Raw genomic sequence first — 22541 nt, 5'->3', positions numbered from 1 at the left:
AACCTCACTGAGGAAGGCCCTTAATAGAATGGTGGTGAGGAGGAGGGGATATAATAAAATAATATCAAGGGAATTTGACCAACACATAATTTTTCCATACAACAAAATGTCTAATTAATAAAAAAAATTGTGATTGAAATATACAAAAGAAACAATTCTGGATTTAAAAAATCATAAATGCCTTAGTCTAGGCTCTTCTACTATTTTGTTAGTCTTACAATAGCTTTATAATGAGGACAGGACTATCTTCAGGGATACAATAGTTGGCCAGCAGTAAGCACATAATAATGGTAGCTATTATAACTATAATTAACAGCTTGCTCAACACTAAGAAAACACTAAACAAGTATATGATTTAGATGCAATAATTACAATGACAGGACACATAAAAAATCAGTGAGTAGGGCTGGAGAGATGGCTTAGCAGTTAAGCACTTGCCTGTGAAGCCTAAGGACCCTGGTTAGAGGCTTGATTCCCCAGGACCCACGTTAGCCAGATGCACAAGGGGGTGCACGCATCTGGAGTTCGTTTGCAGTGGCTGGAAGCCCTGACATGCCCATTCTCTCTCCTTCTCTCTCTCTCTCTGTCGCTCTCAAATAAATAAACAATAAAATAAAATAAAATAAAATGAGTGAATAAAAATAACGTTTTCTCCCTGTTGGTATAAGTTGCAGTTCTTCCACTTACTGATGATAAGAGCTTAAATAAATTCCTTAACTTTTAGATGCAGTGTCTTATTAACAATGATGCCAACTTACAAGTTCATTCACTTTACTCAGTATTATTGCTTTTTTTGTATATTCTTTTTACCATTAATTATTGATTAGGTATATACTGTATGGAAGTCACTGTACTAGGCAAAAGGCATTTGAGGATCTTTGTAGAATTTATTCAGTAGTGGGAGAAATTACACATATAAACAAATAAATGTGAAAATCCAAGAGCATAAGAAAGTTATTAAAAAATGTGATCCTGTGATAGAGAAATAAGGAGCTTAATGTTAGTTAAAAAATAATTAACACAAGATATGAGGAAGTGGCATTTAGTTGAGATGCAAAGATAAGGCAAAAGCCCTGAAGAAATAAAGAGGATCAAGGTATAAACAGGTTTGAGGCTGGCAGGAATCCTCACCTTTCTTCTAACCCTTTCCCAGGGTACTCTCACCCTACCCCACCCCACCACTGTAATACTAAGGGACAGATTTAGGACTGGTGTAAATCCTCTTCCCTCTATCCCTGGCTCAGTGCACACTCACATCACCTAGCATTGTGATAAGAAGGGACAGAGTTTGAGGATGGGCACAAATGTTCTTCCTTTTACCCAACAATCGGGCCCACACCTATACTACCTACCATTGTGATCCTGATCTGATTGGGATTTGTACAAATACTCTTTCACTCACACTGTGAGGGCACAGGCAAAATGACATTGTGATTGGGTTTGGTGTTCACTTCTAGCACTCAGTATCTCTTCAGGAGTCCTCTTAATCCACCACATGGGTACAGATGAGTGGCCATTGGATTTATACTGTTTCCACATCCAGATCCCCTTTAGCAAGCTTCACCGGAAACACTGCAGGGGTGGGTCACCAAGGATCGCTTCCAGTTAGGTAGAGACCCAAGCAGCAACCAACTTGAGATATACTCCACCCACAAAGCAATACCAAGTATGTCTAAAACATAACATCAACCATCAGAAAGCAGAGCAAAGACAATGAACAGAGAGAAACATCAAACATCTTCCAAGTGTTCACTTAATACAGGTGAGCCAGGAAGTCCTGAACAACACACTATCTCCAATGTTTCCCCTAAGAAATACTAATTCCATACCAGAGGACCCAATGAAAACTACCTAGAAAAACTCCAAAGACCTCAAAAGAATGATTATAAGCATCTACAAAGAACTCAAGGGAGAAATAGATAATGCATGAATGACATGCTGAATAAATTTAAAGAGGATACAAACAGCTAGATGAAATGACAATGCCTAACCAGAGTATGAAAATGAAACTCAATAAAATTATAGAAATCCTAAAGAAAAACCAGTGATAAAAACAGGCTAAAGGAATTTATGAGCATTAAGCCAGACACAGAAAGGATACTGAATGGAATACTTTATAATGCAAAGAATAGTAAACATACTCAAGAAACTATAAAAGGAAAAAACATTAACACTTGTTAAACAAATGAAGATAAAGAAAACACTAAACTCTACAAAATCATCACCATGACAGGGATTAACATATATTTTTCAGTACTAATAGTGAATATTAATCTTTTCAATTCCCCAATCAAAAGATATAGAGTAACAGGGTGGATCAGAAAACAGAATCTATCCTTTTGCTGCTTTCAAGAAACTTACACATTGTCAAAGACAGATACCTACCTTAGGGAGAAAAGATGGAAGAAAAATATTCCAAACAAATGGAATTAGGAAACAAACAAGTGTGGCTATTATAATATCTGTCAAAATAGACTTCATACTAAAATTAATCTGAAGAGATAAAGATTACTTCATGCTGATCAAAGGAACAACTCACCAACAGGACATTATAATTCTAAACACATACACACCAAACATAGGTGTACATAATCTTATAAAACAAAGTCTACTAGGTATAAAGTCAGAGATAAATCCTAACACAATAACTCTAGAAGACTTCAATACCTTACTCTCAATATTAGACAGGTCATCTAGATAGAATATAGAATACCCATTCTTCTCAGCAGCCCATGGAACTGTCTCTGAAATAGATTGTATATAAAGACACAGAGCAACTGAAACAAATTTAGGAAAACTGAAATAACTCCTTGTATTTTATCTGACCACAATTCAATAAAACTAGAAAAATCAACAAGACAAACTACAGAAAATGCATAAACTACTGGAGATTGAATAATACATTATTAAACAGTAAATGTGTTACTGAAGAAATAAACAAAGAAAGCAAAATATAGAACTAAATGAAAATGAAAACATGATACACCCAAATTTATGGGATACAATGAAGGCAGTCCTAAGAAGGAAGTTTACAGCTCTAAATGCCTTCATGACAAAAACTGAAAGACATCAATTAAATAATGTAATGATGTGTCTAAAAGGTTTACATAACCAAGGAAAGAAACAAAGAAATTCCTAATGTGCTAGATGGAAAGACATAATGAAGATTGGGACAGAAATCAAAGAAACAGAATCAAATGAAAAAATAAAATAATTGATGAAACCAAGGATTGGTTCTTCAGAAAAAAAATAACAAGATTGATAAATTCTCAGCCAAATTAACTGAAAGACCCTAATCAATAGATGAGATGACAAGGATAAAACAGATGAAAAAGAAGACATTACAACAATCACGAATAAAACTAAGAGAATCGTAAGGACACACCTATATTCCATATTCTACCAAAAGAAATAGATGGCCAGGTGTGATGTTGCATGCCTTTAATCCTAATACTCAAAAGCAGATGTAGGATGATTGCCATGAATTTGAGGCCACTCTGAGACTACATAGTGATTTCCAGGTCAGCCTGGGCTAGAGCAAAACCCGACCTTGAAAAACAAACAAAAAAGAAAAAAAGAAAAGAAATGGATGAATTTCTTGATGCATATGTCCTGTGAAAGTTATGTCAAGATAAAGATTTTGTTTTGTTCTGTTTTTCAAGGTTGGGTCTCCCTCTGGCCCAGGCTGACCTATAATTCACTATGTAGTCTGAGGGTGGCCTCGAACTCACAGCAATTCCCCTACCTTTACCTCCCGAGTACTGGGGATTAAAGGCAAGTACCACCATGCCCAGCTTCAAAATAAAGAATTTAAACAGATCTGTAACAAGCAATAACATTGAAGTAGTAATTAAAAATTCCCAAATCAGCCGGGCGTGGTGGCGCACGCCTTTAATCCCAGCACTTGGGAGGCAGAGGTAGGAGGATCGCTGTGAGTTCGAGGCCACCCTGAGACTCCATAGTGAATTCCAGGTCAGCCTTGGCTAGAGAGAAACCCTACCTCGAAAAACCAAAAAAAAAAAAAAAAAAAAAAAAAAAAATCCCAAGTCAAAAGCAGTCCAGATCCACTGCAGAATTCTATCAGACCTTTATAAGAAGAGCTGAAACCACTGCTTCTCAAATTATTCCATAAAACAAAAAAGAGGAAATACTCCTTAATTTCTTCTTTGAAGCCAGCATTAAATACCCAAGTAAGATAGACATATAGCAAAAAGAGAAAACTACAGACCAACAATCCCTGATTAATAAAGATGTAAAATTCCTGATAAAATAGTTGTAAACTGAACACAAACACATCAAAAAGATCATATGATCGTATTTGATGGATTTGTGCCCATTCTCTCCCTCTCTGCTGGGCATGGTGATGCCTACCTTTAATCCCAGCACTGGGAAGGCCAAAGTAGTAAGATGGTTGTGAGTTAGAAGTCAGCATGAGACTACGTATTGAATTCCAGATCAGCGTGGGCTAGAGCAAGACTCTACCTCAACCCTCCCCCACCAAAAAAAAAAGAAAATCCAGGGTGAATGCCACTAATGTTGGAAGGAGCTGCTTACTTCCATAGGTCCAAACAGAGAAAAGAACTGCAGCAGCAAACACCAACACTAGCAAGCACGAAGCACCACAGCTCAAATTGCTGCCCATACCTTTGGGCTGGACTTCAGATCCATCCCCAAACACAGCTTAGGGCTGGATTCCAAGATGGACTCCCCAGTGACCACCCCCTCCACCCTGTAGTAGGGTTCTGTGTAGTAGGGGCTCACCAAGCAAGCACATTAAAAAAATATTTTTTGAGGGCTGGAGAGATGGCTTAGCAGTTAAGCGCTCGCCTGTGAAGCCTAAGGACCCCGGTTCGAGGCTCGGTTCCCCAGGTCCCACGTTAGCCAGATGCACAAGGGGGCGCACGCGTCTGGAGTTCGTTTGCAGAGGCTGGAAGCCCTGGCGCGCCCATTCTCTCTCTCTCCCTCTATCTAGCTTTCTCTCTGTCTCTGTCGCTCTCAAATAAATAAATAAAATATTAAAAAAATATTAAAAAAAATTTTTTGAATTTATTTATCTGGGGGGGGGAGGGAAGGGAAGAAAAGGAAAGTGAAAGGAAGAGAGAAAGAAAGAATCAGAGAGAGAGAATGGGAGGGCCTCTAGTCACTGCAAATGCACATCAGACACATGTGCCACCTAGTGCATCTGACTTTATGTGGGTCCTAGAGAACTGAACCTCAGTCCTTTGGCTTTGCAGGCAGGCACCTTATCTGCTAAGCCTTATCTCCAGGCCAGTGAATTCAATTTTAATGAAACACGTGTGTCTATGGGGCCATACATTCAATCACATCATGTCCTGGGCACCCATAAACTCATGAGCATCACATACTGTAAATAGTATCTGGTCCAACTTCAAAGGTCCCCATAACATTTACCAGCTTTAAGACTATTCCAAAGTCCAAAGTCTCAACTGAAATTCAAAACTGTCTCTTAACTGTGAGTCCTATAAATTCAAAACAAGTTAAATACTTCTAATATATAATGGCATACAATAGACATTTTCATTGCAAAAAAAGGCATAAAAAGGAGAGATTGGACCAATGCAAATCAATTGCTATCAGAAAAACATCAATATATGCAACACCAACATCCACAACCAGTGACAAAATCTCTGGATTACTATTGTGTTCCTCCAGCAGGGATGGTAATAGTCCCGACAAACATTGTTGCCTGAGCAACCACTTCTCCATGGCAGATGTTGCACTGTTCTGGTATATACAGAATATTTTTGGGTCTTTATTACAAACCATGGTCCATCTTCTCAGCGCTATACTGTGGCTTTATTTGGCCTACAAACAGGGATGTATCCCTGCATCCCATTGTCATATCTAGTAGCAAGTTCTCCAACAGTGTGCACTCTATGACCTACTTCCCTGAATTTTTCAAGCTTCAAACAGATTCCAGGTAAACAGTGGTACAGCTAATTTATAAATCCAGAAGTGACAATATTGACCTTGAAGAGCAGGAAAAACCTTTAGAATTCTTCCTTTAAGTCTCTTCCTTGTAAAATAATTTGTATTTTTACTCACTAAGCCTAACCTAGGTAGATTATTTCTATAGTCCCAATACAAAGATTTTACCTCAGCTTTATGTTGGTAACTTGTTAACAATTTCAAAAGCTTCAGTAACATAAAACCATATCTGAACTAATAACTTTAAACATGCTTAATTTTTTTCCATGCAAAACTTAACATTCCTCATATTTTTCTGGTCTGTACCTTCTGCCAAGGGCACCAGACCACTAGTTTTTTAAAATTTTTATTAGCATTTTCCATGATTATAAAACAATATCCCATGGAAATTCCCCGCCACACACTTTCCCCTTTGAAATTCCATTCTCTATATTACCTCCCCATCTCAATCATTGAACTTACATATATACAATATCAACCTCTTCAGTACCCTCCTCCCTTCCTTTTTCTTCCCTTTATGTCTCCTTTTTAACTTACTGGCCTCTGCTACTAAGTATTTTCATTCTCACGCAGAAGCCCAATCACCTGTAGCTAGGATCCACATATGAGAGAGAACATGTGGCGCTTGGCTTTCTGGGCCTGGATTACCTCACTTATAATCCTTTCCACATCCATCCATTTTTCTGCAAATTTCATAACTTCATTTTTCTTTACCGCTGAGTAGAACTCCATTGGATAAATGTGCCACATCTTCATTATCCACTCATCAGTTGAGGGACATCTAGGCTGGTTCCATTTCCCAGCTATTATGAATTGAGCAGCAATAAACATGGTTGAGCACGTACTTCTACGGAAATGAAATGAGTCCTTCGGATATATGCCTAGTAGTGCTATAGCTGGGCCATATGGTAGATCAATCTCTAGCTGTTTTAGGAACCTCCACACTGATTTCCACAATGACTGAACCAGATTGCATTCCCACCAGCAGTGCAGAAGGGTTCGTTTTTTTCCACATCCCCGCCAACATTTATGATCATTTGTTTTCATGATGGTGGCCAATCTGACAGGAGTGAGATGGAATCTCAATGTAGTTTGAATCTGCATTTCCATGATGATTAGTGACGTAGAACATTTCATTAGATGCTTATATGCCATTCGTATTTCTTCCTTTGAGAACTCTCTATTTAGCTCCATAGCTCGTTTTTTGATTAGCTTGTTGATTCCTTATTATTTAACTTTTTGAGTTCTTTGTATATCCTAGATATTAATCCTCTATCAGATATATAGCTGGCGAAGATTTTTTTCCCATTCTGTAGGTTGCCTCTTTGCTTTAGTCACTGTGTCCTTTGCAGTGCAAAATCTTTGTAATTTCATGAGGTCCCAGTGATTAATCTGTGGTTTTATTGCCTGAGCAATTGGGGTTATATTCAGAAAGTCTTTGACAAGACCAATATGTTGAAGGGTTTCCCCTACTTTTTCCTTTAGCAGTTTCAGAGTTTCAGGTCTGATGTTAAGGTCTTTAATGCATTTGGACTTAATTCTTGTGCATGGCAAGAGAGAAGAATCTATTTTCATCCTTCTGCAGATATATATCCAGTTTTCAAAACACCATTTGCTAAAGAGGCTGTCTCTTCTCCAATGAGTATTTTTGGCATTTTTATCGAGTATCAGGTGGCTATAGCTACTTGGGCTTACATCTGGGTCCTCTCTTCTGTTCCACTAATCTACATGTCTGTTTTTCTGCCAGTACCATGCTATTTTTGTTACTATCGCTCTGTACTATAGGTTAAAATCAGGTATGGTGATACCACCAGCCTCATTTTTGTTGCTCAGTATTATTTTAGATATTCGAGTTTTTTTGTGATTCCAGATGAATTTTTGGATTGTTTTTTCTATTTCCATGAAGAAAGCCTTTGGAATTTTGATAGGGATTGCATTAAATGTGTAGACTGCTTTAGGTAAGATTGCCACTTTCACAATATTGATTCTTCCAATCCAGGAACAAGGGATGTTTCTCCACTTTCTAATGTCTTCTGCAATTTCTCGCATGAGTGTTTTAAAGTTCTCATTGTAGATATTCTTTACTTCCTTGGTTAGGTTTATTCCAAGGTACTTAATTTTTTTTGATGCAACTGTGAATGGGAGTGATTCTCTGATTTCATCCTCTGTGTGTTTGTTGTTAGCATATATGAAGGCTACTGATTTCTGTGTATTTATTTTGTATCCTGCTACATTGCTGTAGGTTTTGATCAGCTCTAAAAGTTTGCTAGTAGACTCGTTAGGGTCCTTTATGTATAGAATCATGTCATCTGCAAATAATAACTTGATCTCTTCCGTTCCACTTTGTATCCCTTTTATGTGTGTCTCTTGCCTTACTGCTATGGCTAAGACTTCCAAAACTATATTAAATAAAAGTGGGGACAGTGGACACCCTTGTCTTGTTCCTGATTTTAGTGGGAAAGCTTCCAGTTTTTCCACATTTAGTAATATTTTGGCTGTAGGCTTGTCATAAATAGCCTTTATTATATTGAGATATGTTCCTTCTAATCCCAGTGTCTGTAGGACTTTTATCATGAATGGATGTTGGATTTTGTCAAATGCTTTCTCTGCGTCCAATGAGATGATCATGTGATATTTGTCCTTCAACCCGTTTATGTAATGTACTACATGTATAGATTTGCGTATGTTGAACCATCCCTGCATCTTGAGATAAAGCCTACTTGGTCAGGGTGAATGATCTTTTTGATATACTCTTATATTCTGTTTGCCAATATTTTGTTGAGAAGTTTTGCAACTATGTTCATGAGGGAGATTGGTCTATAATTTTCTTTTTTTGTTCTATCTTTGCCTGGTTTTGGTATCAGGGTGATGCTGGCCTCATAGAAGGAGTTTGGTAGAATTCCTTCTTTTTCTATTTCCTGGAAAAGCTTAAGAAGCAATGGTGTTAGCTCTTCCTTAAAAGTCTGGTAAAATTCAGCAGTGAATCCATCTGGGCCTGGGCTTTTTTTATTTGGGAGATTATTGATAACTGTTCGGATCTCCATGTTTGTTATAGGTCTATTTAAGTGATTAATCTCATTTTGATTTAATTTAGGTAGGTCATATAGATCAAGGAAAGCATCCATTTCTTTCAGATTTTCATACTTTGTAGAGTATATGCTTTTATAGTATGTCCCTATGATTTTTTGAATTTCTCTGGAATCTGTTGTGATGTTACCTTGTTCATCTCTGATTTTATTAATTTGTGTCTCTTCTCTCTTTCTTTTGGTCAGATTTGCTAAGGGTTTATCAATCTTGTTTATCCTTTCAAAGAACCAACTCTTTGTTTCATTAATTCTTTGGATTTTTTTTTTTTTTGTTTGTTTGTTTCTATTTCATTAATTTCTGCCCTAATCTTTATTATTTCTTCCCGTCTACTAATTTTTGGTTTGCCTTGTTCTTCTTTTTCCAAGGCTTTAAGGCGAACCATTAGGTCATTTACTTGCGACCTTTCTAATTTGTTAATATAGGCACTGAAGGCTATAAATTTACCTCTTAGAACTGCCTTCATTGTGTCCCAGAGATTTCGGTACGTTGTGTTCTCATTATCATTAGACTCTATAAATTTTTTGATTTTCTTCTTGATTTCTTCATTGACCCATTCATCATTTAGTATTGTACTGTTTAGTTTCCATGAATTTGTGTAGGCTCTATAGCCTTTCTTGCTACTGATTTGTAGTTTAATTCCATTGTGGTCAGAGAGAATGCAAGGAATTATTTCAATTTTCCTGAATTTGTTAAGATTTGCTTTGTGTTCTAATATATGGTCTATTTTAGAGAATGTTCCATGTGCTGCTGAAAAGAATGTATATTCTGCAGGCTTTGGATGGAATATCCTGTATATATCTGTTAAGTCCATTCCTTCTATGATCTCATTTAGTCCAGATGCCTCTCTGTTTATATTTTCCCTGGATGACCTGTCAATTGATGAGAGTGGGGTGTTAAAGTCACCCACCACCACTGTGTTTGGTGTTTTCTGTGACCTTAGTTCTAATAGTGTTTGTTTGACGAATTTGGGAGCCCCCATGTTAGGTGCATATATGTTTAGGATTGTAATGTCCTCCTGTTGGAGTGTGCCCTTAATAAATATAAAGTGACCTTACTTATCTTTCTTGACTAACATTGGACTAAAGTCTACCCTGTCCGATATTAGGATAGCAACCCCTGCTTGTTTTCTAGGCCCATTTGCTTGACACACCATCTTCCAAACTTTCACCCTAAGATAATGTCTATCCTTTGTAGAAAAGTGAGTTTCTTGGAGACAACAAATTGTAGGATCCTGTTTTTTAACCCTGTCTGCAAATCTATGTCTTTTCGTTGGGGCATTGAGGCCATTGATATTCAGAGATATTATTGAAAGGTGTGTATTTGTTTGCCATTTTGTTTATTTTGTGGTTCTGGTTCTACCTGTGCTCTCTTCTGTTAACTAGTATTTGAGTATTGCTTGCTTTTTCTAGGTTCCTTATATGTGTGCTTTTCCTTTTCTTCAGCATGGAGGATTCTATCAAGTATTTTCTGTAGAGATGGTTTTGTCTTCAAATGCTCCTTTAACCTGCTTTTGTCATGGAATGTCCTTATTTCACCATAGATTTGAATGGATAACTTTGCAGGATAAAATAACCTTGGTTTACAGTTGTTATCTTTCAGAACTTGGAATATATCACCCCAAGCCCTTCTGGCTTTAAAAGTTTGTGTTGAATAATCTGCTGTAATCCTGATGGGCTTACTTTTGTAGGTTACTTGACTTTTCTCTCTAACTGCTTTCAATATTTTTTTGATTGGAGTGTGTTTGGAAGTTTGATTATAATATGGCGAGGAGAGGTTCTTTCCAGGTTTTGTCTGGCTGGGGTTCTAAAGGCTTCCTGTATCTGTACTGGCACCTCTTTCCCAATTTGGGGGAAATTTTCTTCTATGATTTTGTTGAAGACACCTACTATGCCTTTGGAGTGAAATTTTTCTCCTTCTACTATGCCCTGAATTCTAATAGTTGATCTTTTCATAGTGTCCGAATATCTTGAAATTCCCACTCATACTTTTCTATAAGTTTGTCTTTCTCTTTGTTGGACTGTATTAGATCTGCTACCTGGTCTTCTAGCTTAGATATTCTGTCTTCTCCTTAATCCATTCTAACGGTGAGATTTTCTACAGTTTTTTATTTCATTAACTGTTTTCTTCATTGCTAGTAATTCTTACTGGTTTTTCTTTATTATTTCTATTTCCTTATTTATGTCTTGTATTGCGTTCTTTATTTCATGAAATTGGTGTCTTGCATCTTCTTTTATTCCTTTGATTTCCTCTTTAAGTACCTCTTTGACTCCTTTGATTTGTTCTCTGACTTCTTTGAACATAATTATAATCATTCTTTTGAAATCTTTCTTAGGCATTTCCTCTATCTCGTTCTCACTGGAGGTCATTTCTGATGTATTAATACTTTTAGATGGATTTATATCGTCTTGCTTTTTAGTGTTTCTTGTGTTATAATGTATATATTTTTGCATCTTGGAATAAGTTCATGCTTGGATTTTCTATCCAGCTGGGTATTCTTAGCTGTATCAATTGATTTGATGTTATATATTTTCAGGGTAGGAGCTTAAGGTGTTAGATGTGGCTCTTAAGACTCTGAGAGTATCTACAAAGGTGCTCCTAGGGGTTGAGTTTCCCTGCTATGGGCATATTCAAGTAGGCTGAGTGGAATAAAATACAGGTAGATTCTAAAAGTTAACTAAACACTGTACCCATTCAGTCAAAAACAGCCCCAAGTATGTATGCCAGAGTAGTTATTATAACAACCAGATCCTCTATCAACATAGAGGTTAAGATTTCTGGTCTGTTGAGGGATCTAAGTTAGCTTGTGACCAAGTGAGACCCTTCCCTGGTGCAAACCCAGTTACCTTGGACGAGTTTGGTCTCAGTCATGTTGCTGCCTGGTCGTCGGGCTGCTGGGCACTGGCTTTTCCTGCGGGACAAACCAAGCCTGGCAACTGTGGCCCTGCAGATCAGCACCCCCACTGCTGGAACTGCTGCTGCTTCTGGGTCTGTTGCTGCTGGGGTTGCTGGTACCGGTTCCAGAGCTGCTGATGTTGCTGCCGAACTCTGCTCCTGCTAGGGTCCCGCTGTCGGCTGAAGTTGGCGTTGCCGGGTCCTGGGACGCTGCTCTGTTCCCTGGAGCTGGGCTCAGGCGGTGGGGGAGGGGAGGGAGCCTCAGCTGCTCTGGTTCTCTCGCTGTTCCACGTGTTCTTCTACCTCGCGGTCTGCTCCTCCGCTGCTCACTGCCACTCTCCCTTCACGTTTCCTGAGTTGCGGAGAGTGCCGGTTGAGGGAAGCTCCCGCACCTGGCTTTTCCTGCAGCTGGAGCCGAGTCTGGCGGCTTTCTGGTGTGCCCCGCTGCTGCCTCGGTTGGTGCAGCTGCCGGGGCTGCTTTTGCCAGCCTGTGCGGGCTTTGGATGCTCTGGATTTCTCCTACTTCTCTGCTGCCGCTTCAGTTTCCTACACGCCTCATTTTTTAGTAAAAGTGTGTATTTTGCTGAGGTTTTTTGGTGTTTTTTTTCCCCCAGTGCTTTGGCGTGGTACCTGTGCCGCTATCTTAACCGGAACTCCTATTTTTGGCATTTTTTACGAGTATCAGGTGGCTATAGCTACCTGGACTTACATCTGGGTCCTCTATTCTGTTCCACTGATCTACATTTCTGTTTCTGTGCCAGCACCATGCTGTTTCTGTTACTATGGCTCTGTAGTATAGGTTGAAATTAGGTATGGTGATACCACCAGCCTTATTTTTGTTGTTCAGTATTATTTTAGATATTCAAGGTTTTTTTGTGATTCCAAATGAATTTTTGGATTGTTTTTTCTATTTCCATGAAGAATGCTTTTGGAATTTTGATAGGGATTGCATTAAATGTGTAGGTTGCTTTAGGTAAGATTGCCATTTTCACAATATTGATTCTTCCCATCCAGCAACAGGGGATGTTTCTCCATTTTCTCGTGTCTTCTGCAATTTTCACTTGAGTGTTTTAAAGTTCTCATTGTAGAGATTCTTTACTTCCTTGGTTAGGTTTATTCCAAGGTACTTTATTTTTATTTTTATTTTTTTGATGCAATTGTGAATGGGAGTGATTCTCTGATTTCATCCTCTGCGTGTTTGTTGTTAGCATAGAGGAAGGCTGCTGATTTCTGTATATTTATTTTGTATTCTGCTACATGGCTCTAGATTTTGATCAGCATTAACAGTTTGCTAGTAGAGTCCTTAGGGTCCTTTATGTGTAGATCATGTCATCTGCAAATGATAACTTGATCTCTTCCTTTCCCATTAGTATCCATTTTATGAGTGTCTCTTGCCTTATTGCTATGGCTAAGACTTCCAAATCTATATTAAATAAATGTGGGGACAGTGGACACCCTTGTCTTGTTCCTGATTTTAGTGGGAAAGCTTCCAGTTTTCCCCCATTTAGTAGTATGTTGACTGTAGGCTTGTCATAAATAGCTTTTATTATATTGAGATATGTTCCTTCTATTCCCAGTGTCTGTAGGACTTTTATCATGAAGGGATGTTGGATTTTGTCAAATGCTTTCTCTGCGTCCAATGAGATGATCGTGTGATTTTTGTCCTTCAACCCGTTTATATAATGTATTACATTTATAAATTTGCGTATATTGAACCATCCCTGCATCTCTGGGATAAAGCCTACTTGGTCAGGGTGAATGATCTTTTTGATATACTCCTGTATTCTGGCGAGGAGAGGTTCTTTCCAGGTTTTGTCTGGCTGGAGTTCTAAAGGCTTCCTGTATCTGCATTGGCACCTCTTTCCCAATTTGGGGGAAATTTTCTTCTATGATTTTGTTGAAGACACCTACTATGCCTTTGGAGTGGAATTCTTCTCCTTCTACTGTGCCCTGAATTCGTATATTTGATCTTTTCATAGTGTCGCGAATATCTTGAAATTCCCACTCATACTTTTCTATAAGTTTGTCTTTCTCTTTGTTGGACTGTATTAGATCTGCCACCTGGTCTTCTAGCTTAGATATTCTGTCCTCTCCCTCATCCATCCTACTGGTGAGATTTTCTACAGAGTTTTTTATTTCATTAACTGTGTTCTTCATTACTAGTAATTCTGACTGGTTTTTCTTTATTATCTATTTCCTTATTTATGTCTTGTATTGCCTTCTTTATTTCATTAAATTGGTGTCCTGCGTCTTCTTTGACTCCTTTGATTTCCTCTTTGATTGTTTTGATTTGTTCTTTGACCTCCTTGAACATATTTATAATCATTCTTTTGAACTCTTTCTCAGGCATTTCCTCTAACTCGTTCTCACTGGAGGTAATTTCTGATGTATTAATACTTTTAGGTGGATTTATATCGTCTTGCTTTTTAGTGTTTCTTGTGTTATAATGTATATATTTTTGCATCTTGGAATAAGTTCATGCTTGGATTTTCTAGCCAGCTGGGTATTCTTAGCTGTATCAATTGATTTGATGTTATATATTTTCAGGGTAGAGGCTTAAGGTGTTAGGTGTGGCTCTTAAGACTCTCATAGTATCTACAAAGGTGCTCCTAGGGGTTGAGTTTCCCTGCTATGGGAGTATTCAAGTAGGCTGAGTGGAATAAAATAAAGGTAGATACTAAAAGTTAACTAAACACTGTACACATTCAATCAAAAACAGCCCCAAGTATGTATGTAAGAGTAATTATTATAACAACCAGATCCTCTATCAACAAAGAGGTTAAGATTTCTGGTCTGTTGAGGGATCCCAGTTAGCTTGAGACCAAGTGAGACCCTTCCCTGGTGCAATCCCAGTTACCTTGTTTGATTTTGGTCTCAGTCAAGTTGCTGCCTGGGTCATTGGGCTGCTGTTCTGATTTCTGGAGTTGGGCACTGGCTTTTCCTGTGGGACAAACCGAGCCTGGCAACTGTGGCCCTGCAGATCAGCACCCCCGCTGCTGGATCTGCTGTTGCTGGGTCCTCCACAGCTGCTGCCACTGAACCTGCTGCTGCTAGGTCTGCTGCTGCTGCCGCTACTGGGTCTGCTGCTGCTGGGTCTGCTGTTGCTAGGGCTGCTGTTACTGGTGCCGGAGCCACTGATGTTGCTGCCTGACTTTGCTCCTGCTTGGGTCCCGCTGTTGGCTCAAGCTGGCGTGGCCGGGTCCCAGGACTGCTGTTCTGTTTGCTGGAGCTGGTATCAGGTGGTCGGGGAGGGGAGGGAGCCGCAGCTGCTCTAGTTCTCTCGCTGTTCCACGTGTTCTTCTACCTCATGGTCTGCTACTCTGTTGCTCACTGCCGCTCTTCCTTCATGGTTCTTGAGTTGGGGAGAGCTCCAATGTGAGTGGAAGCTCCCCTTGCCTGGCTTTTCCTGTGGCTGGTGCCGAGCCTGGGGGCTTTCTGGTGCACCGCCGCGGTTGGCGGAGCTGCCCGGGCCACTTTTGCCGGCCTTTGCAGGCTTGGATGCTCTGGATCTCTTCTACTTCTCCGCTGGTGCTTCAATTTCCTATACACCTCACTTTTTAGTAAAAAAGTGTGTATTTTGCTGAGTTTTTTGTTCTTTTTCCTCCCTACAATACGTTGGCGTGGTACCTATGCCACCATCTTAACTGAAGTCCAGTCCATTACTTTTAAATTCATCCTGGATAAAACTATCTGGGCATGGACAGAACACAGCCAACCTTTATGTCAGTAGTTCAGCTTCAACAAAGTTCTCTGCTTTCTTTTTGTCTCCCCTTGAAAGTTCATAGGCTAAGCCTTCACAGTCCATCATTGTTTCTTCACCTAGCATTTTTAAACTGTTACTAGCATAGATTATAAAATTTGGCTTATCACACTGGGAGGATTCTCCAGTCCCAAGTTCCAAATTCGATCACATTCCTCCAGCCCACACATCCCCAAAGGCCAAAACTGACTTGGTCAGATACATGGCAGAAACTACCCCATTCCTGGCACCAAATTGTGTTGCAGTCAGTTCCTTATTTCTAGGACAAACATCCAAGCAGACACAGTTTATGGGAAGAAGGGGATTATTTGAAGCTTACAAAATCTGGGGGAAACGTCATTAATAGTGGAAGAAGCTGCTTGCTTCCACAGATCCAAACATAAAGAAACAACTGCAAGCAAATATCTATACCAGCAAGCATGAACTGCTCAAATTGCTCTCTTTATATCATTGGGCTGGACTTCAGATCTATCCCCAATCATACCTTAGGCTGGACTCCAAGATCTGCCCCCAGTGACACACTCCCTGTTGCAGGGATCTGCCTGCCAGGGGCTTATATTGCAAGCTCAATTTTAGTAAAACACTACAGTCTATGGGGCTATACATTTAAACTATTACATTCAAACTACCATACTATGGGAGAAGCTACCGTTGCTGTTTGGCTAAATTGGTATGCTGTGCCCATCATATTGCCCTCTAAATACTTAAGTTTATGTTCATATAATAGTGCTGTTCTCACTATTGATCAGAGGAACTTTTTGCAAATGGCAGTGACTACTGGTGAGATTCAAACTCATCCAAATGCTGAAACAAGGCAACAGTTAAATGCTAAGCATTAAATGAGCCATCTCAATCCCACCCACCAACATTCAGGGAACACTGTGAGAGTCAGCAGAAAAAAATGTAAGAGCCAAAGTTTAGGGAGAAATAGTTTGTAAAGCTGTATTCTAGACATGTGGTGGCTGCTGCATTCATGACCTTACAGTGGCTATTAGTAGTAGCACAAAATTAGATCCATAAATATGTCATCATGGATGATGAAGGCAGTCAAAAATAAAATAAAGAAGTACTGTTTGATAGGAAGAAGGGATCCAGTGAAAGAGGTATAGTATAGTGAGCAAGAAAGAGTGATGAGGAGAATATTATCAAAATATATTAAGTACATACATAAAAATTATCAGTAAAAAAGAAATAAAGAGTTTATCTTTTAAAGCAACAGAAAAGAGCTCAGGCTCCTGGCTATATATATCAGCAAGACTAAGGAATAGTAACAGACATAGAATCCTGCATGCAATGTGGTTGATGAGGAAGAAAAATAATTATGAGCACCTTGTTAGTCATGATGGGGAATGTGCCTTTTTATCTATGTAATAGTGGAAGTGATTAATCAAGGTTAAAACATGAGTGGATTTATATTACTTGTTTCACCTTTATTAAAATAATATTTAGAAAACATTATAAATTTGTCACCTTAGATGAAGCAAGCAACTTTTTAGACAGACACAAACCATAAAACTTATTCAAGAAGAAGCAAAGCATCTGAATAGCCCTATTATTGATCAAAGGCATTTAAATTTTAGCTTAAAATCTTCTCATGAAGAAAATGCAAAGATATATGGCTTCACTGGTAAATTCTACCAAACATTTAAGGAAGATTAACAAATCTATATAAACTATTACAGAAAATAAGCAAGGAAGTAATAGTTTCAAGTTCATGTTATAAGGTTTGCACCACCTTTACATAAAAGCCAGAAAAAATTCTAAACAATTGAATCCATCAAAGTGTTAAAAAGTACATCATGGGCTGGGTGTGGTGGTGCACGCCTTTAATCCCAGCACTCTGGAAGCAGAGGTAGGAGGATTACTATGAGTTTGAGGCCATTCTGAGACTACATAGTTAATTCCAGGTCAGCCTGGACCACAGTGAGACCCTACCTCAAAAAACAACAACAAAAACAACAAAAACCATCATGACAGAGTGGTATATCAGAATATATCATAGAGATGCAGTACTGATTTAACATTTTTATAAAAATGTCAGAATATTTTTAACAATGCAGCATGAATAATTAAAAACACCTAAAGGATGATGGGAACCTCATGAAATAAATTCCCATTCCCAAATTGTATATAGTCTTCACAGTTTGCAGTCCTTTTCCGTCAATGTCTATTTTTATTTATCCAGTGTGACATGGAGTGTTTAGCACTGAGACATCTCTATTACATCCTCCAATGGATCAGGGTATACAGCAGAAGAGATGACATGAAGAATGTAAGAGCCAATGGATGGAGAGGAATATTTTAGAATGCTGTCTTCTAGATACAAAGTGGTCCTTGTAATCATGAACTCACAGTGGCTATTGTTATCTACACAATATTGGTTTCATCAATGAATTGCCATGGATGATGGAGAAATGGAAAAAAAGACATCAAAAGAGAAGAGGGAATGAAGGGAAAGAAAAGGGGATTTAGTGGAGGGGGATGCAGGAAAAAGGAAGTTGGTGGGAGGGAATCATATAAACCTTTCCTGTAAAAACTTAGAGAGACTTTATGAGATTAAGAGAAGGAAAGATAAGAGACTACACAGAGCTCCTGTCCATGAGAAAGTAGGAGTGGCTAAAGCACCTACATTTTTAAAATAAAGTTTTAATCTTAAAAAGTAAAATATAGGCTGGGCATGGTGGCGCACGCCTTTAATCACAGCACTCGGGAGGCAGAGGTAGGAGGATTGCAGTGAGTTCGAGGCCACCCTGAGACTCTATAGTGAATTCCAGGTCAGCCTGAGCAAGAGTGAGACCCTACCTTGAAAAACCAAAAAAAAAAAAAAAGAAAGCAAAACAGTAACAAATAATCGTAGCATACACACACATATATTTTAAAGGCCATTTTGATCATAATCATGTTGTTTTATGAATTCGTTCTAACTTTCTGTCTTAAGAATTCTTTGTTTATGGGCCAGGCGTGGTGGTGCATGCTTTAATCCCAGCACTTGGGAGGCAGAGGTAGTAGGATCGCTGTGAGTTTGAGGCCATCCTGAGACTACATAGTGAGCTCCAGGTCAGCATGGGCTAGTGTGAAAACCCTACCTCAAAAAAAAAAAAACCCAAAAAAACAAACAACAAAAAAAGAATTCTTTGTTTACAAACAGCAGACACAGATTCTGATTAAGCCAAGTTCCTTCCCCAAACAATATATATATATATTTATATATATTTCATATATATAAAATACACAAAGAGGAAGCGGATATGGAAACAGATTCTTAGCCATAGCAGAGTTCACTGTATGATAAAAATCAGCATTGCCAGCCAATAGGAAAAAGACAAATTAATGAATTAATGGTTATGGATAAGTAAGCCATTAAAAAAGAAAGTGAGAAAACTAGATCTTTTTCTCAGTTTGGTCCTTAAATTTTAGAAACATCAGATTTAAAGGTTACAAAAAAAACTAAGAACACAAGACATGGCAAAACTGTTTATAATCTTATGGTGGGGAAATCTAAGAAAGTCATAAAACACAAAAGTTCTGAAGGAGAGACAATTTTGATCAGTTTCATGAACATATTCATTAAGAAATTTTCTTTGCAACCAAAAACAGTGACCTTGGGACAACTCAGAAGGTATCATAGTGCTGGAAAGAAGTGACTGGAGTACTGAGTAACATCCTGATCACACCTTCCAAGGCTCAGGGTCTAAGGTGGATGAGGTGGTGGAAAGAATGTAAGAGCCAAAGGAAGGGTAGAACTCCTTACAACTTGCTCCCTCCAGACATAAAATGGCCTGGTATCCATGACCTCATCGTGCCTGACACTACCTCCACAAGACCATCATAAGAGGAGGAAAAGACCATGACATCAAAATAAAAGAGACTGATTGAGATGGGGAGGGGATATGATGGAGAATGGAATTTCAAAGGGGAAAGTGGGGGGAGGGAGGGTATTACCATGGGATATTTTTCATTATCATTGAAAATGTTAATAAAAATTGCAAAAAGGCTTCCGGTTAAGATGGTGGCATAGGACAGGAAGCCTTTAGAAGCCCAGCCACACAAAACCTGGAATGAACCTCTCCTCGCCATATAATAATCAAACTTCCAAACACACACACCAAAGAAAAAATACTGAAAGCAGCAAGAGAGAAAAATCAAGTTATAACAACTGTCAACCAAGGTTACTTTATCCTGCAAAGTTAGACGGAGAAATAAGAACATTGCATGACAAAAAGCAGGTTAAAGGAGTATTTGAAGACAAAACCAGCTCTACAGAAAATACTTGACAGAATCCTCCATGCTGAAGAAAAGGAAAAGCACACACATAAGGAACCTAGAAAAAACAAGCAATACTCAAACACTAGTTAACAGAAGAGAGCACAGGTAGAACAGGAACCACACACAAAAAAAGGCAAACATCCAAAGGCTGCAGAATATACATTCTTTTCAGCAGCACACGGAACATTCTCTAAAATAGACCATATATTAGAACACAAAACAAATCTTAACAAATTCAGGAAAACTGAAATAAGTCCTTGCATTCTATCTGACTACAATGGAATTAAACTACCAATCAGTCAGCAAGAAAGGCTATAAAGCATACACAAAATCATGGAAACTAAACAATACAATACTAAATGATGAATGGGTCAATGAAGAAATCAAGAAGGAAATCAAAAAATTTATAGAGTCAAATGATAATGAGAACACAACTTACCAAAATCTCTGGGACACAATGAAGGCAATCTTAAGAGGTAAATTTATAGCCTTAAGTGCCTATATTAAGAAATTAGAAAGGTCGCAAGTAAACAACCTAATGCTTCACCTTAAAGCCTTGGAAAAGGAAGAACAAGGCAAACCAAAAATCAGTAGATGGGAAGAAATAATAAAGATTAGGGCAGAAATTAATGAGATTCCATCTCACTCCTGTCAGATTGGCCGTCATCATGAAAACAAATGATCATAAATGTTGGCAGGGATGTGGAAAAAGAGGAACCCTTCTACACTGCTGGTGGGAATGCAATCTTGTCCAGCCATTGTGGAAAACAGCGTGGAAGTTCCTAAAACAGCTAAAGATTGATGTACCATATGACCCAGCTATAGCACTCCTAGGCATATATCCAAAGGACTCATCTCATTTCCTTAGAAGTACATGCTCAACCATGCTTATTGCTGCTCAATTTATAATAGCTGGGAAATGGAACCAGCCTAGATGTCCCTCACTGATGAGTGGATAATGAAGATGTGGCACATTTATACAATGGAGTTCTACTCAGCAGTAAAGAAAAATGAAGTTATAACATTTGCAGAAAAATGGATGGACCTGGAAAGTATTATACTAAGTGGGGTAACCCAGGCCCAGAAAGCCAAGCGCCACATGTTCTCCGTCATATGTGCATCCTAGCTACAGATGATTGGGCTTCTGCGTGAGAATGAAACTACTTGGTAGCAGAGGCCAGTAAGTTAAAAAAGGAGACATAAAGGGAAGAGAAAGGAAGGGAGGAGAATACTTAATAGGTTGATATTGTATATATGTAAGTACAATGATTGTAATGGGGAGGTAATATGATGGAGAATGTAATTTCAAAGGGGAAAGTGTAGGGGTGGGGAGAGAGGGAATTACCATGGGATATTTTTTTATAATCATGGAAAATGTTAACAAAAAATTAAAAGAAAAAAATTGAGAAAAAATAAATAAAATATATCATTATCTAAATTAAAAAAAATTGTAAATGGAGTCAAAGACAAACCAAGAAAGATTCTATCTATGTATGACAGACAGAATACAATGTTGCGTTATTACAAAATCCTAAGAAAAACATTAATAATACAAATGAAAATGAGTAAGAGTTTCAAACTGGTCATTTACAGGATTAAGATCCTAAATAGATCACAAACATACATATACAAGTTCACAATGTCAAACACATACAGTCAATTAGCAATCTACCCCTAATCTATCCCTACTGACAGGGATCAAGAAAAAAAATCAAAATTGACCCAGATGAAAATCCCAGAAAAATTCTATAAAAACACATGCCAACTTAAAACTGGTGGGAAAAAAAGGCTTTTAAAAAATGTTGAAAATATTGATTGATAAAGCTATAAATGTAAATTCCTGAGAAGCACCTATGTGGTAACCTTCCAAATTGTCACCTTATAAGGACACATATCCATACATAACAGGTAAAATATAATATAAATATAAAGAAAAAATTTTAAAACATCAGCCACTTAAGTATTAAAAGTGGTTATCAGGACTAGAGATAAGGTGATTTCTTGTAAAGGCTGATGGCCCATGTTTGATTCCACAGTACCCAAATAATAGATGCACAAAGTGGTGCATGCATCCAGAGTTTGTTTGTAGTAGCAAGAGGCCTGGTGTGCTCATTCTCTCTCCTTACAAATAAATAAATCAAAATACGTAAAATTAAAAAAATAAAAAGTGAAACTGGGCGTGGTGGTGCATGCCTTTAATTCCAGCACTCGGGAGGCAGAGGTAGGAGGATCACCATGAGTTCAAGGCCACCCTAGACTACATAGTAAATTCCAGGTCAGCCTGGACTAGAGTAAAACCCTATGTCAAACAAACAAACAAAAAAAGTGGTAGGATGAACAATTTTGTTTCCTTCCAAATTCTCTACAGTACATGGCAATTATAAACCAGAAGCTATGTGTGCAAAGTCCTCATCCAGACTTTTAGCCTTACCAGGAATAATGAAAATGAGCAGCTTTGACCTGTTGTCACTTTGTTCATTGAAGAGGTCAGTCCACGGCCCACATTTTAGAATCTGGGTTTCAACTCCTCCACACAGAACAAATTCCTCATGCACAGGGATGTCCTCCTTGATTTCTGAGTCCATTT

At 38.3% G+C, this 22541-nt stretch overlaps 1 protein-coding gene across 6 annotated transcripts in view; it reads right to left on the bottom strand.

Annotated features, from left to right (window-relative positions):
• Ldah (lipid droplet associated hydrolase) overlaps nt 1–22541 on the bottom strand; it is a 154812-nt gene that overhangs the window by 120545 nt on the left and 11726 nt on the right. For all 6 annotated transcript variants that reach the window (XM_045149046.1, XM_045149049.1, XM_004663763.2 and 3 more), the window contains one exon: nt 22386–22541. In XM_045149046.1, coding sequence (XP_045004981.1) covers nt 22386–22539 — 154 coding nt within the window. In that variant the 5' untranslated portion in view covers nt 22540–22541. The remainder of the gene's footprint in view (nt 1–22385) is intronic.

Source organism: Jaculus jaculus, chromosome 5 (genome assembly GCF_020740685.1).
Source record: "Jaculus jaculus isolate mJacJac1 chromosome 5, mJacJac1.mat.Y.cur, whole genome shotgun sequence".
In the NCBI taxonomy this organism is placed as follows: domain Eukaryota; kingdom Metazoa; phylum Chordata; class Mammalia; order Rodentia; family Dipodidae; genus Jaculus; species Jaculus jaculus.
This window is presented reverse-complemented; position numbering and strand designations above follow the sequence as displayed.